We start from the raw sequence: 13,827 nt of genomic DNA on the forward strand, positions 1-13,827 counted from the left end.
TCAAGCATTTGATCAATAAACAAAAAGGGAATATGGTCCTTATGAGTTTCTTTGTTTATCTTCCTATAACCTATAAACATACGTCATCCAATCTCTATGTGTTTAGCTACAGATTCTCCCTTGTCATTTTTAATAAGTGTTACACCTCCTTTCTTAGGGACGACGTGCACTGTTCTAACCCACTGACTGTGTGAGATTGGATAGATCATTCCAACTTCTAGTAATTTTAGTACTTCCTTCTTGATTACATCGCTCATGATAGGATTTGTCCTCCTTTGATGTTCTCGAGAGTCTTTAGGGTCCTCTCATAGCATAATTTTGTGCATGCACACATAGGGGTTTATCCTTTTTAGATCGGAAATGTTATAACCTAAAGCCGTAGAATATTTTTTTAATACCATCAAAAGTCTCTTGGTTTCTTCATTATTAAGATCAGCACTAACTATGATTAGACAACCAAGTCGTTCATCAAGAAATTCATACCTTAGATTCTTGGGTAATACCTTAATGGTGTGAACTATTAGCTAGGTACGAACCTATTGTTGGCTGGTCCGTATTGGTTTCTTCAATTGTGGCTCAATGCTACTTTTTAACCTTCACTTAAAACCCATAACACACTCAACGAAGATGACGAAGCCATTAGAAATAGGAGAACCGAAGGAACTCGACTGGCCCTATTGACTCATACTGATGAGGAACTAAGTTTAAAGGAAGCCTTTACTAGGTACATGATGATGTTCTCCAAACGTCACAACTTCACTCCATCCATGGCTCCTTTTGCCAACATAACTCATGGTCCCGAATGGTTCAACAAAGAATTCCCCGCTCCTTTGACAGATCAAAAAGTAGAGTCTTTGGCCATATGGGAAGCATTTCGTATCCCTAGGTTAATTGCGACTAGTCTTAGGCCTTTAATGGACCAGTTTAACTTGCTTAGTAACCAGTATAACCTTGTCTCTCGATAATTTGGCCTTAACCAATTGCTTCCTAAACCACTCTACAACAAGAAAGGCTTTCTCTGCCTTCACAACATGATTTCTCTAAAGCTGAATGTGATGAACGTCTGGCTCGACATGCATCTGAAGTTGTCTAGCTGATTCCTATCTCATTTCGACCATCCTTTCATTGTACTCAAGAGTTTGATACATGGTGGAAGGATTATTATACTGCAAGAAAACTTGACTTCCCTTCCCTTTCTCGACATCTAACCAACACTTTTTATTCCATACAGGAGAGATTCAAGAAAGGTATGACAACTCACATCAAGGAAATCCAAGCATTCCGGAAATACTTTGAAACTCCATACGTACCTAATGATCTTAGTCAAACCATTCGTGAATCAACAGTTACCTTAAAAGAAAAAGTTTAAGAAGAAACTCCCTGATTTAAAAACTCCATCGTGTGTCAAAAACGAACACAAGTATGAGTTAGCTTTCAAACTTCAACCACCAGAGTTCCCACAACTGCCAAGTGCTGATTTTGGCTTGGCATTTCGACCTATATTCCCATAATAGTTCGTCTGTGGGTCTGATCTAACTCTTCTCAAACAAAATTCACAAAAACTTTCCAAGCGGGCGGTTCTGACTAAGCACACTCTAGACAGTTTCAAAGGTCACCTTCATGTTAACATAAAACATGTTCGCATACTTTCTCTGGTACATGAAGGTGCATAAATGGGAGGATTTTTTGACTTGTTCTTCTCAAAACTCTTTAGATATCCTTCTAACTTTAACACATGTATTCATCTCTTCTTTCCTTTTAATAATAATTTAAAATCCACCTCCACCCCACAAACCTTTAACAAGTAAGCATTTCGATAATGACACTCATTCAAGCGTAAACATCCTAGATGATTCCCATGTAGTACGATGGATGTGAGGGGTGCTAATACCTCCCCCTTGCATAACCTACTTCCAAACTTGTTCGATATTTTCCCTTTTCTTTGGAATAAATAAAAACCGATGGCGACTCTGTATTTTTCGCGTAACGAAGTAGGTATGGTGATAAGATTCACGCAAAGGCCAATGGTATCTCATCTTGTAGCCAACAAGAAGATATTAAGTTATCTCAAAGGAACACTCGACTATGGCATTTTTTTCTTGCAACAGATGAAGGAAAGGAATGCAGACTAATGGAATACACTGACTTAAGTTGGTGTGGTGATGTTGAGGATAGAAAATCCACAACTGGTTATGTGTTTATGTTAGGTGGTGCACCAATAGCTTTGACCTAAAGTGATGAACCATTTATAGCTTTGTCATCATGTGAGACTGAGTACATAATTATCTCTCTTTGTGCATGTCAAGCAACATGGATGGTGACCTTGATTGAGAAAATTTCAGGTGAAAGTCATGGAGCCATGATCGTGAAGATTGATAACATGTCGGCTATACATTTGGCCAAGAATCCAACCGTGCGTGGAAAAAGAAAAATTGAGATGAGATTCCATTATCTTAGAGAGCAAGTAACAAATAGGAATCTGAGCATGGAACACTACAGAACTGAAAATTAGATTGCAGACATCATGACAAAGGTGCAAGTGAATTTGTTCAAGAGATTGAGAACTATGGTGAATGTTGATAGCTTGGACACAATGAATTAGGTGGTGTGTTAAATATGTAATTTTGTGTTAAGCATATTTGCAAAATGCAGAATTCAACAGATTCGAAGTCAAACGCAGTCGATATGGTAGAAGTGGAATATGCATATATATTCGATAGAGAGTCGAATATAGTTTGTAAATAGTTGAACCTGCTTGTATTCGATAGAGAGTCGAATATAGCTTGTTGATGATAGTTAGTTAGTTAGTTAGAGATTGTGTGATGTTCAAGCAGTCTTATTATAAATAGGGAGTCACCCTACGTTTGTAAAAGAAGGGACTAACGTGAAGTATTCAGATACATATAGGATTAATCCATCGTCTTCTTCCCCTTTCTCTTAATACAATTATTTCTCTCATTACTTCAAAAAAAAAAGTTCTCTTCAAAATAATTCTGCTGAAAATCGTCTTGCAACTAAGGTGTGGTTGATCACTTGAGTGAAGAGTAAAAAACAAGAATCTTGAATCGGTAAAAAAACGATTGAATCTTATTATATAAAAATCGATTTCAATCTTATATTGTCCCGTTTTCACTCATGTTACCATAACACAATATAATATTGGGATAGGTGACCTTCTCAATAGTACATGTTACATTCTCATAATAGCATAATTATAAACTCATAATGAATCGATAGGATAATTAATAATTGTACACAAATGCATTCAATGACTTAAAATTACACATGGATCTATCGACAAAAAGAAAAATCTAACTTGAGCCATGTTATTTACATTTAAATATTTTATCTTTTTGAATTACTACTAGTGCTTCAATGACTTCACAGACAATTAAGAGGTTAGATCCTGTGAAATATGCTTTTCCTAAGCAACTAAGAGGTTATAATCATGCTAATATAAAGAGCAAAAATATAGCTTTTCCAATCAAATTTATTTATTACGCAAAATAGAAGCCTATCATAAAAAAGAGTATCATAAAACCTTAGGCGATAGTAAAATTTCTTTTACCTTTCTGGTTTAGCATGACCATCAAATCCTAGACATTAAATGGTTATAAAGTTATGGAAGAAAACATATCAAACATTAAGAGAAATTGATTTTTTTATTTTTATAAATTGCACTATGTTTTGTACCTAATGAAAAGAAGTTTTTATTCTATTTTTTTATTATTCATAATTAATTCTTCATTCTTTTTGCAATTATCCTTCCAACACTTGATTAGAAAAAAAATACATTTTTGATGTTTTAAATCATTGTTTCTTTGTGTATATTTACTAGAATAGAAATTGAAGAAATAAAATCAGAGATTGAATGCTGCAGAAGTAAGAAAGGAGTCTTGTATGATATCAAGCCTAAGAAGAAAAAAAATGAGACATGATAACATTAAAATCAATCCCTAGAATTTTGTATTATATAGTCGTTTACAACAACACTATTTCATCATTTGGACTTGAACTGCCGGCGCTTCATTCTCATCCTGGAGATTTTTTAAACATTGGAGCACAACTTCCATTGTCGGTCTCATATCACAGGAACTTTGGAGACACCGAAATGCTAACTCAGCAACACCATTAATCATTTGCCTTACCTTGGAATCTGTATCAAAACCGAGGGTATGATCCACAATACCATGCAAAGTTTGATTTTGAATTCTGTTAATAGCCATGTCGTACAGGTTGACCTCATCATCCTTTCTCTTGCGATCATGAGCACGCAAAGATGTTATGAGCTCAATCAACACTACTCCAAAACTGAACACATCACTTTTATAACTAAGTATATGAGTTCCATTGTACTCGGGGTCTACATAGCCTGATGTCCCTCGTGGATTTGTGAAAACACGACTTTGATCATCAGGAAAAGGGCGCGAGAATCCAAAATCAGCTACTTTAGCATGGTATTCAGCATCTAACAGAATATTATTAGTTTTAATATCCCTATGAACGATATTAGAAGCATGGAGATGGCTCAATGCACCTGCTGTCTCCACGGCAATCCTCATCCTAATGTTCCAAGGAAGATTATTAGGTGTTGCTTTGTCACCGTGAAGATGATCATCCAAAGATCCATTACGAACATACTCGTAGACGACCAAAACTCGACGACTTTTGAGTGATGTGCAACCATGTAACAAGACGAGATTTGGATGAACAGTTCTTGCTAGTATATTTATTTCGTTAAGAAATAGTTTTTCTTTATTAAGTCCGAATTTAAAAAACCTTTTCACTGCAACTTCACGCCTATCTAGTAGTTTGCCTAAAAATAATCAAATGATAGAAAATATTTGTTAGGACTATTAAAAGTAAAAAAAAATGGCAATAGATACAGTAAACAAAATATACTCAATTTCTTTCGTTCAAGGTTTTCCACAGCCATTGCAGCCCATTTATAGAAGTTGTTTGATATACACCAAACAACTAACATCACGAGTTATCTGTTTGAGAATTTTGAGTCTTAGCCATTTGATCATGATCAATGGCTGAAATCAATGATTGCAATGACTGTTGACCTTAGGGACTATATTTTGATTACAAAAGTCTTATCTTTTACCATAAAAAACTTCTGCACTGCCTCCATCTCCTAGTTTTTTGTCAAAGTTGTTTGTAGCCTTGTAAAGATCTTTAAAGATGAAGTGTTCGACTCCAAAGTTTTGACTCTTGCTAATGCGTTGACTGTCAAGTCTAAATGGTTGTAAGGAGAGGTTGCGAGAGTTTATATTATGGCGCTCATAAAAGTAAATGGATGTGATGACAGCAAGAGCTGCTAACACAGTAGAAATAACACCTTTCAAAAAGCATAGGAAGTGTAACTAATTATATTATGTATATAAAGTATCTACATTGGACAAAAGATGAAATATATTAAGGAAAGTAGAATTTATTACCAACGATGAGTTTCTTTTTCCAATTCCATGTTCCTGCAACAATTAGTTATAAAAGCAAGTATGAGCTATCAGTTGTGATGATTTAAAGAAAATATTAAGTATTCAAACAGAATATGTTACTTGATGGAACTTTTGATGTGTCGGATCTCTTAGAGAGACACATAAATGCATTTTCTTCTCTTTTATATCCACATCTCCCTCCATATTTTGTACAAGCATGGCACCTGTCTTCCTCCACACCATTCCATCTCACCTCAAATCCTTCAACTAAAATATCCTTCATACCACTTGATTTGTTTGGTAAAGAGTTGTATTTTCCAGGAACTTCAATACTATTCTCACACTTCACCGCACTAAAATCAGCCAATTTAGAATTTGATACTATGTATACACTATTGAATTTTCCCTCTATATAGCAATCCATTACTTCAAAAGAAATTTGAAACGAGGGAGAAAAGTATGAATTTGGAAGAGAACCACACTCATACAATATAGTATACATTTCATTGTTGGAAGTGTAATGGAAGAAATGAGAATCTATTTTCACATTAATATAATGTTTGGGACAAGAGAGCTTATCACCAGGAAGAAAACCCCATAAATCGTCTCTTGCAATCCTCAAAACTTGAGAAGATTGATTTATATGAAGGATGTAAAACTTTTGGGACATCATTTCCATAGTCAATCTACCATTTTGGCAATCAACCATAAACTCAGGGTGTCCACAATAGCTAGATTGTGTGTTAAGGTTCCAGAAAGGATAGGTAATATTAGTAAAATCACCGCATCTAAAAGGTGCACAAGATGTGTACATTTCATCTGCAGCAATATGAAATAGGCTTAAAAAGAGTGGGAGAAATATAAAGATGTTGGTGATGAAAGAAAAAGATAATGATATTTGAAATTGATATTTTTCCATAATGACTTTGCTAATAAAAACTTGCAACAACCTGAAATTGAAATGCAACTGCATTTGTTAATATACTCCAAGATATATAATGACTTAAGTGACTCAAGTATTTATAGTGATATTTTAACTTTGCTAATAAAAACGTGCAGAATGAGAGTAAAGGCAAAGGTGGATGAAGCCATTTTTGTCGTGTTACACTTCCAAGTCTACCTAGTTTTCCTCATGCTACAATCTCCCACTTTTTTCATAGTGCCACAGAACTTTCTCTGTTTAAAACTGTGCAAAAGTTGCACCCACTTTGGGGAAATTTTATTTTTTTCAACTTTAAAGCTCTTGCTTTTTCAACTTTTGGTACCACCTCTCTAGTTTCCTAATGTTTTGAATCATTCATCAGTAAAACAAGATTTGGGGAAGATCCCAGTACACATTTATTCCCTTAATCTCAATACTTTACTACAAAATGTTAGAGTTAGCTGTATAATGTAATGTATTTATTCTAAGCATGACCATTCATCAAATTGTTTACAAGATAAAATCATGATTCATATGGGAACACATGCATATTCTACAAACTCTCTTCTGGGGCCTAAAAAGAAATGCTATACCAAAAAGATTAAATTCACACCAACTTTTTATTATTTCATCATTGTTTCACATATCAAGCACTAACGATTAGGATTCTTTTGACAAGTGTCCAATTAAGAATTAAACAACATGTTTCAAATAAATTTGCTACGCGTTTTATGCTTTTGAAGTCACATGAATTTAATTTATGGAGTTTATAATTAGTGACTCAATTAGACAGCTAATTTTGTGCATAAATTATCATATTAAGATTATTGTCATTTTTGACAATCATTATGAAATCAAGTCATGCCAAGATGTTGATGCTATTTTGATGTAAAATCTTGAAGCAAGAGATGGGTGAGGGGCATGAATCATTGTAACCTGTAAGTGCCTAACTAATGTCAAATGCTATGGTCAAGAAAAATTTATTGGATTGCATTATTGTGTATGTGATTCATTATCACATATTGGTAATAATGAAAATAAATTCTTGCTCAATGCCGTAAATGGAAAGCATTGGTAGAAGATATGAATCATTTTATCAGATTTGCATCATTTTATGACTTGATTTACCAATTTTAAACTTATGGTAAAAAAATTGATTAATAAAGTGATTATGTTAATATATTATTGTTAACTTAAGCTTCAAGTCACTAAGTTGCTTGAAGCATTTGACACTTTGAAAGTCATAGTCTATGCTAGATCCAAATTATTATTCAATACTGCACACAATCCAAAATCAACTTATCATAAATATGAATGATATTAACTTAATCATAGGCACGACATAATCAGAAAAGGATAGGATGTGTTGAGGCCTACAATTTTTTAGTATTTATTTTTCATCCATCATCTAAGCTAGTGGTGTCAAAATGGATTCCTTTGTCCACAAATGAAATACTTCGATTGCAGACAATCCAAAATATATTATCCATTTAAAAAACATATAAATTCAATGATGTCTCAAATTATATTATAAAAAAATCGGTAGAATAATGACATAGGAAGTCTCGAATCCATAGATCAAAGTCTGATGCTTAAACATGATAAGAAATCAAAGAAACTAAGAAAAAATCTAACAAGTATCACACTCTTTTAAACGCTCACGGGGAACTTTGGCAACGACCGTAATCGGGGAAAAATAATTTGAAAAAATATAAAGAAAAATTAAATTGTAAAGATAAGGTCACAAATAAGAAGTATATGTCAACAAATCAGAAAGAAAAATATATTTGGATGGTGAAAGAAAATGGGAAAAATCATTAAAAAATAAGGGATTTAAAATAGAAAAATAATGATAAAAAATGGTAGCAAGGTTGTTGAACCCAAGACATGGCGAAGGGAGGCGTGGCGCTTTCACCATTCCCCCCACGGTCCTATTTGTTATTAGTTAACAATGAAAATGTCGTATGCGACGATTCAAAATGGGGAGAAATACTGTCAATATATCGATAAAATAATCGGTAGAATAATGACATAGGAAGTCTCGAATCCATAGATCAAAGTCTGATGCTTAAACATGATAAGAAATCAAAGAAACTAATCAAAAATCTAACAGGTATCGCACTCTTTTAAACGCTCACGGGGAACTTTGGCAACGACCCTAATCGGGGGAAAATAATTTGAAAAAATATAAAGAAAAATTAAATTGTGAAGATAAGGTCACAAATAAGAAGTATATGTCAACAAATCAGATAGAAAAATATATTTGGATGGTGAAAGAAAATGAAAAAAATCATTACAAAATAAGGGATTTAAAATAGAAAAATAATGATGAAAAATGGGAGCAAGGTTGTTGAACCCAAGACATGGCAAAGGGAGGCGTGGAGCTTTCACCATTCCCCCCACAGTCCTATTTGTTATTAGTTAACAATAAAAATACCGTATGCGACGATTCAAAATGGGGCGAAATACTGTTAATATATCGATAAAATAACCGATAGAATAATGACATAGGAAGTCTCGAATCCATAGATCAAAGTCTGATGCTTAAACATGATAAGAAATCAAAGAAACTAAGAAAAAATCTAACAAGTATTGCACTCTTTTAAACGCTCACTGGGAACTTTGGCAACGACCGTAATCGGGGGAAAATAAATTTGAAAAAATATAAAGAAAAATTAAATTGTGAAGATAAGGTCATAAATAAGAAGTATATGTCAACAAATCAGAAAGAAAAATATATTTGGATGGTGAAAGAAAATGGGAGAAATCATTAAAAAATAAGGGATTTAAAATATAAAAATAATGATGAAAAATGGTAGCAAGGTTGTTGAACCCAAGACATGGCGAAGGGAGGGGTGGAGTTTCACCATTCCCCCCACGGTCCTATTTGTTATTAGTTAACAATGAAAATGTCGTATGCGACGATTCAAAATGGGGAGAAATACTATCAATATATCGATAAAATAATCGGTAGAATAATGACATAGGAAGTCTCGAATCCATAGATCAAAGTCTGATGCTTAAACATGATAAGAAATCAAAGAAACTAAGCAAAAATCTAACAAGTATCACACTCTTTTAAACGCTCACGGGGAACTTTGGCAACGACCGTAATCGGGGGAAAATAATTTGAAAAAATATAAAGAAAAATTAAATTGTGAAGATAAGGTCACAAATAAGAAGTATATGTCAACAAATCAGAAAGAAAAATATATTTGGATGGTGACAGAAAATGGGAAAAATCATTAAAAAATAAGGGATTTAAAATAGAAAAATAATGATGAAAAATGGTAGCAAGGTTGTTGAACCCAAGACATGGCGAAGGGAGGCGTGGAGCTTTCACCATTCCCCCCACGGTCCTATTTGTTATTAGTTAATAATGAAAATGTCGTATGCGACGATTCAAAATGGGGCGAAATACTGTCAATATATCGATAAAATAATCGGTAGAATAATGACATAGGAAGTCTCGAATCCATAGATCAAAGTCTGATGCTTAAACATGATAAGAAATAAAAGAAACTAAGCAAAAATCTAACAAGTATCACACTCTTTTAAACGCTCACGGGGAACTTTGGCAACGACCGTAATTGGGGGAAAATAATTTGAAAAAATATAAAGAAAAATTAAATTGTGAAGATAAGGTCACAAAGAAGAAGTATATGTCAACAAATCAGAAAGAAAAATATATTTGGATGGTGAAAGAGAATGGGTAAAATCATTAAAAAATAAGGGATTTAAAATAGAAAAATAATGCTGAAAAATGGGAGCAAGATTGTTGAACCCAACACATGGCGAAGGGAGGCGTGAAGCTTCCACCATTCCCCCCACAGTCCTATTTGTTATTAGTTAACAATGAAAATGTCGTATGCGACGATTCAAAATGGGGCAAAATACTGTCAATATATCGATAAAATAATCGATAGAATAATGACATAGAAGGTCTCAAATCCATAGATCAAAGTTTGATGCTTAAACATGATAAGAAATCACAATTAAAATTTGATACTAAAATCAGTCAATTTAGAATTCAAAATATATTTCACTCTTTAATAAATTAAAGCAAAAAAAAATTATATAAGTTTTATTTTTCAATCAATAATAAATAATAAAAATGATTAATTTAATTTTTGTTGAGATATTATTGATTTTTTTTATAAGTAATATAATAAGGTCAAGTATAAAATGAATTTAAAATTAAAAATAGTTTTTCAATATAATTATATAAAAGGTAAACATTGTTGTTATCAATACTTTGTACAACTTAAGCCACCGCCAACAAGTTTAGGGAGTTTTTGTTTCAATTTATTCATTTTTTGTTTGGACTTTATATGTCGAATATTTCTATTCTTTAGCCCAACTTTTGTTTTGCTTTTAATCAAATTAATATAACTTTTAACACAATTGGGAGTTTTAGAAGTTATTGTATGTGGTTAATAAATTACTTTTAACAATTTTTTCTATCAATTTTATATTAATTTGAATATTGTAATTATTAATATTTGTAATTAATTTAAATATTTTACTTGTTTTGTATATGTTTTATATTATACAAAGGGATTGAGGTAGTTTCAAATTTTTATTTAAATAAAAAAAGAAATTGTAAATTAGTTTGACATTATTCAATTATTTTTTGTTGGTCTAAAATATGATAATTATTTTGAATTTTGTGATTATTTATTTTTAGTTTAAAGTAAACTTGTTATTTGTAGGTATTAAAAATATCCCATGTTGTTGAGGAAGTATATATCATGTTTTTAAATTATATATTATTGTTTTATAATTTTAAATATAATATAATATTTTCTTTATAGTAACTTTTATGTCTTTATCACTGAAAAGAAATATTTTCGGATGATAAATCTGTAATTCATATAAAAAAGAACCTATTAAATTGGATTAAGTAAGTTATAGAATAGAATAATTTAGAGGAATACAATGACATGTGATAGAAAAGAAAGAAAAAGAATTAGCATCTTAGTATCATGTATGAAGTACTAAATTATGTTTTATTAAATTGGATTAAGTAAGTTATAGAATAGAATAATTTAGAGGAATACAATGACATGTGATAGAAAAGAAAGAAAAAGAATTAGCATCTTAGTATCATGTATGATGTACTAAAATATGTTTTATTAAATTGGATAAAGTAAGTTATAGAATAGAATAATTTAGAGGAATACAATGACATGTGATAGAAAAGAAAGAAAAAGAATTAGCATCTTAGTATCATGTATGATGTACTAAAATATGTTTTATTAAATTGGATTAAGTAAGTTATAGAATAGAATAATTTAGAGGAATACAATGACATGTGATAGAAAAGAAAGAAAAAGAATTAACATCTTAGTATCATGTATGATGTACTAAAATATGTTTAAGACATTGTTTTATGAAAATGTCCAACTCACCCTCCTAACATAGTGTCATGTGAGGTTTTGAAATAAAATCCCCTTCCTTTTCAAGTGTGCTATTTAATAAATTTGAAAGAAAGAAAATAATTTCTATTTTCTGAGAACCGATATTATCTTTTGACATCAGAGCTATATCATAAATGAAACTGAATTCTCTAATTTATGTTAGAGTAACGTTAATCACTATCTCTAATTATTGTTAAGCGGGAATGTTAGAGTGATTTTAATTACTTTTCCATCGTACCATTTATTAGGTGTACCATATTTTGACATATGCCTTACTCATTAATTTTTTAAATCTATAACTATGTATTACAAGTATAGAGAGTTTTGGAGTGACTCTTTTTGGTATTTCAAATTTATCCTTATCTGTTTTTTTTAGAAATAATAAAATAAAAATATGCAGTTATAATATACTAGCACATCAAATATAAATGTTATCAACCACATAATACAGTTTTTATTTCGGATGTGCGGTTATTCATTGTTATAAAAGAAAGAAAGAAAAATAAAACAAAGAATTGGGAAGAGCAATTGTCTTACCGTACTATTTATTTCAAACCAAAGATAATTGTTTAAAAAAAATTATGGATGAACAAATTTTTCTAACATATAATTAATTGCTGCCTCATTACACACTATATAGCAGTTTCATCTTTCATCTATGGTATAATTACATGAGAGGAGGGGAGAGAAGGAGAGTTTTGAGTTCTCTAACATTATGAAACCATTTGGAACTATTCAACAATTAATTGCTTAGAAGTTCAAAATGATAAATCTTGATAATCATAATTTGATGTTTGCACTGTTAAATTAGTTTGCCTGTTTTATAATTCTATATATTTATTATTAATTTGTATTTGTTTATTAGAAAAGGAGTTATAACGAAATGATAACCAATTATAATCATCATCTCATATAGTTTTTTTTTATTAATTAAAATCAATAAAAGAATCTTTAGAAAAAAAATTATGCTTCAGTATATTACTTTTCCAATTATAAATAAATACGTTCAGAAAAATACAAAAAAGGGACAGTTATTTTTGTAACAAATTCTCTTAAAATTTGAACCACTAATTATTTTATTATCTTCCTTTTAAAATTTCCTCTCACACTTTACCTGTTTTATAATTCTTTATATTTACTATTAATTTGTATTTATTTATTAGCAAATGAGTTATAATGAAATGATAATCAGCTATAATCATCATCTCATATAGTTTTGTTTCATTTTATTAATTAAAATCAAAATAAGAATCTATAGAAAAAAATTATGCTTCTGAATATTACTTATCCGATTATAAATATACACGTCGAGAAAACTATGAAAACGGAGCAGTTATTTTTGCAACACTAAAAGCAGAAGGATAAGGATAATGCAAATCACAAAATTTATTATATAAATAATTTAAATTAAAATCAAAATTAACAAAAATATCATTTTTAATTTTGACGCGTGCGTTTATTAAAAAAGAGGACAAACGAGGTAGGGGCACCGTGGCCATTTGAACGCTAGTTTTTATAAAAATTACTTTTAAAATTAAAAAAAAAAAGTGTTTTTAAAAATAAAACAATCCGGCTTAATATTACCATTATTTTATAAAATTATCTATAATAGTTATTTCTTTTTAATTATTTTTGAATGTATTTTGTAATATAATTAGTAAAAGGTAGTCTAAAAAATATAAAATTAGAGTAGAGTGAAAAAATACCAATAAAAACTGAATATCACCGAAGAGAAGTATCAATATTTTTGTATGCTATGGTTAAAATTATTTCATATTTTTGGTCAATTTCAAGTTCATGTCACTACGACTACTAGATATTGTCTATTTTAGATATGAAAACTTTCATAATTTTCTCTTTTAGAAAATGCATCTTGTTGAACTAAGATGTATCTGGTGTTCGCATATAAACTACCATTACCTCAATTCTCAAGCAACGTGAAACTATTTTGGTTAGCTTCAAACAATTTCCATCAAATCGGAGATAAGGGGCGGTATGCGAGCACTTGGACTCGACCCCTTCGATAATACCACAACATAAT

General features: G+C 31.0%; 1 protein-coding gene across 1 annotated transcript; it reads right to left on the minus strand.

Annotated features, from left to right (window-relative positions):
• Positions 1 to 3,883: 3,883 nt before the first annotated feature.
• LOC127115355 (LEAF RUST 10 DISEASE-RESISTANCE LOCUS RECEPTOR-LIKE PROTEIN KINASE-like 1.2) lies at positions 3,884 to 6,751 on the minus strand. The gene is made up of 4 exons (XM_051046926.1): positions 5,565 to 6,751; positions 5,445 to 5,477; positions 5,111 to 5,344; positions 3,884 to 4,816 (listed from the first exon to the last, which is right to left on the minus strand). The coding sequence occupies exons 1-4, from the start codon at positions 6,415 to 6,417 to the stop codon at positions 3,993 to 3,995; spliced, it is 1,944 nt and encodes a 647-aa protein (XP_050902883.1). The 5' UTR covers positions 6,418 to 6,751; the 3' UTR covers positions 3,884 to 3,992.
• Between the last annotated feature and the right edge of the window lie 7,076 nt (positions 6,752 to 13,827).

The sequence above is a fragment of the Lathyrus oleraceus genome, chromosome 1 (genome assembly GCF_024323335.1).
Source record: "Lathyrus oleraceus cultivar Zhongwan6 chromosome 1, CAAS_Psat_ZW6_1.0, whole genome shotgun sequence".
NCBI classification, from domain to species: domain Eukaryota; kingdom Viridiplantae; phylum Streptophyta; class Magnoliopsida; order Fabales; family Fabaceae; genus Lathyrus; species Lathyrus oleraceus.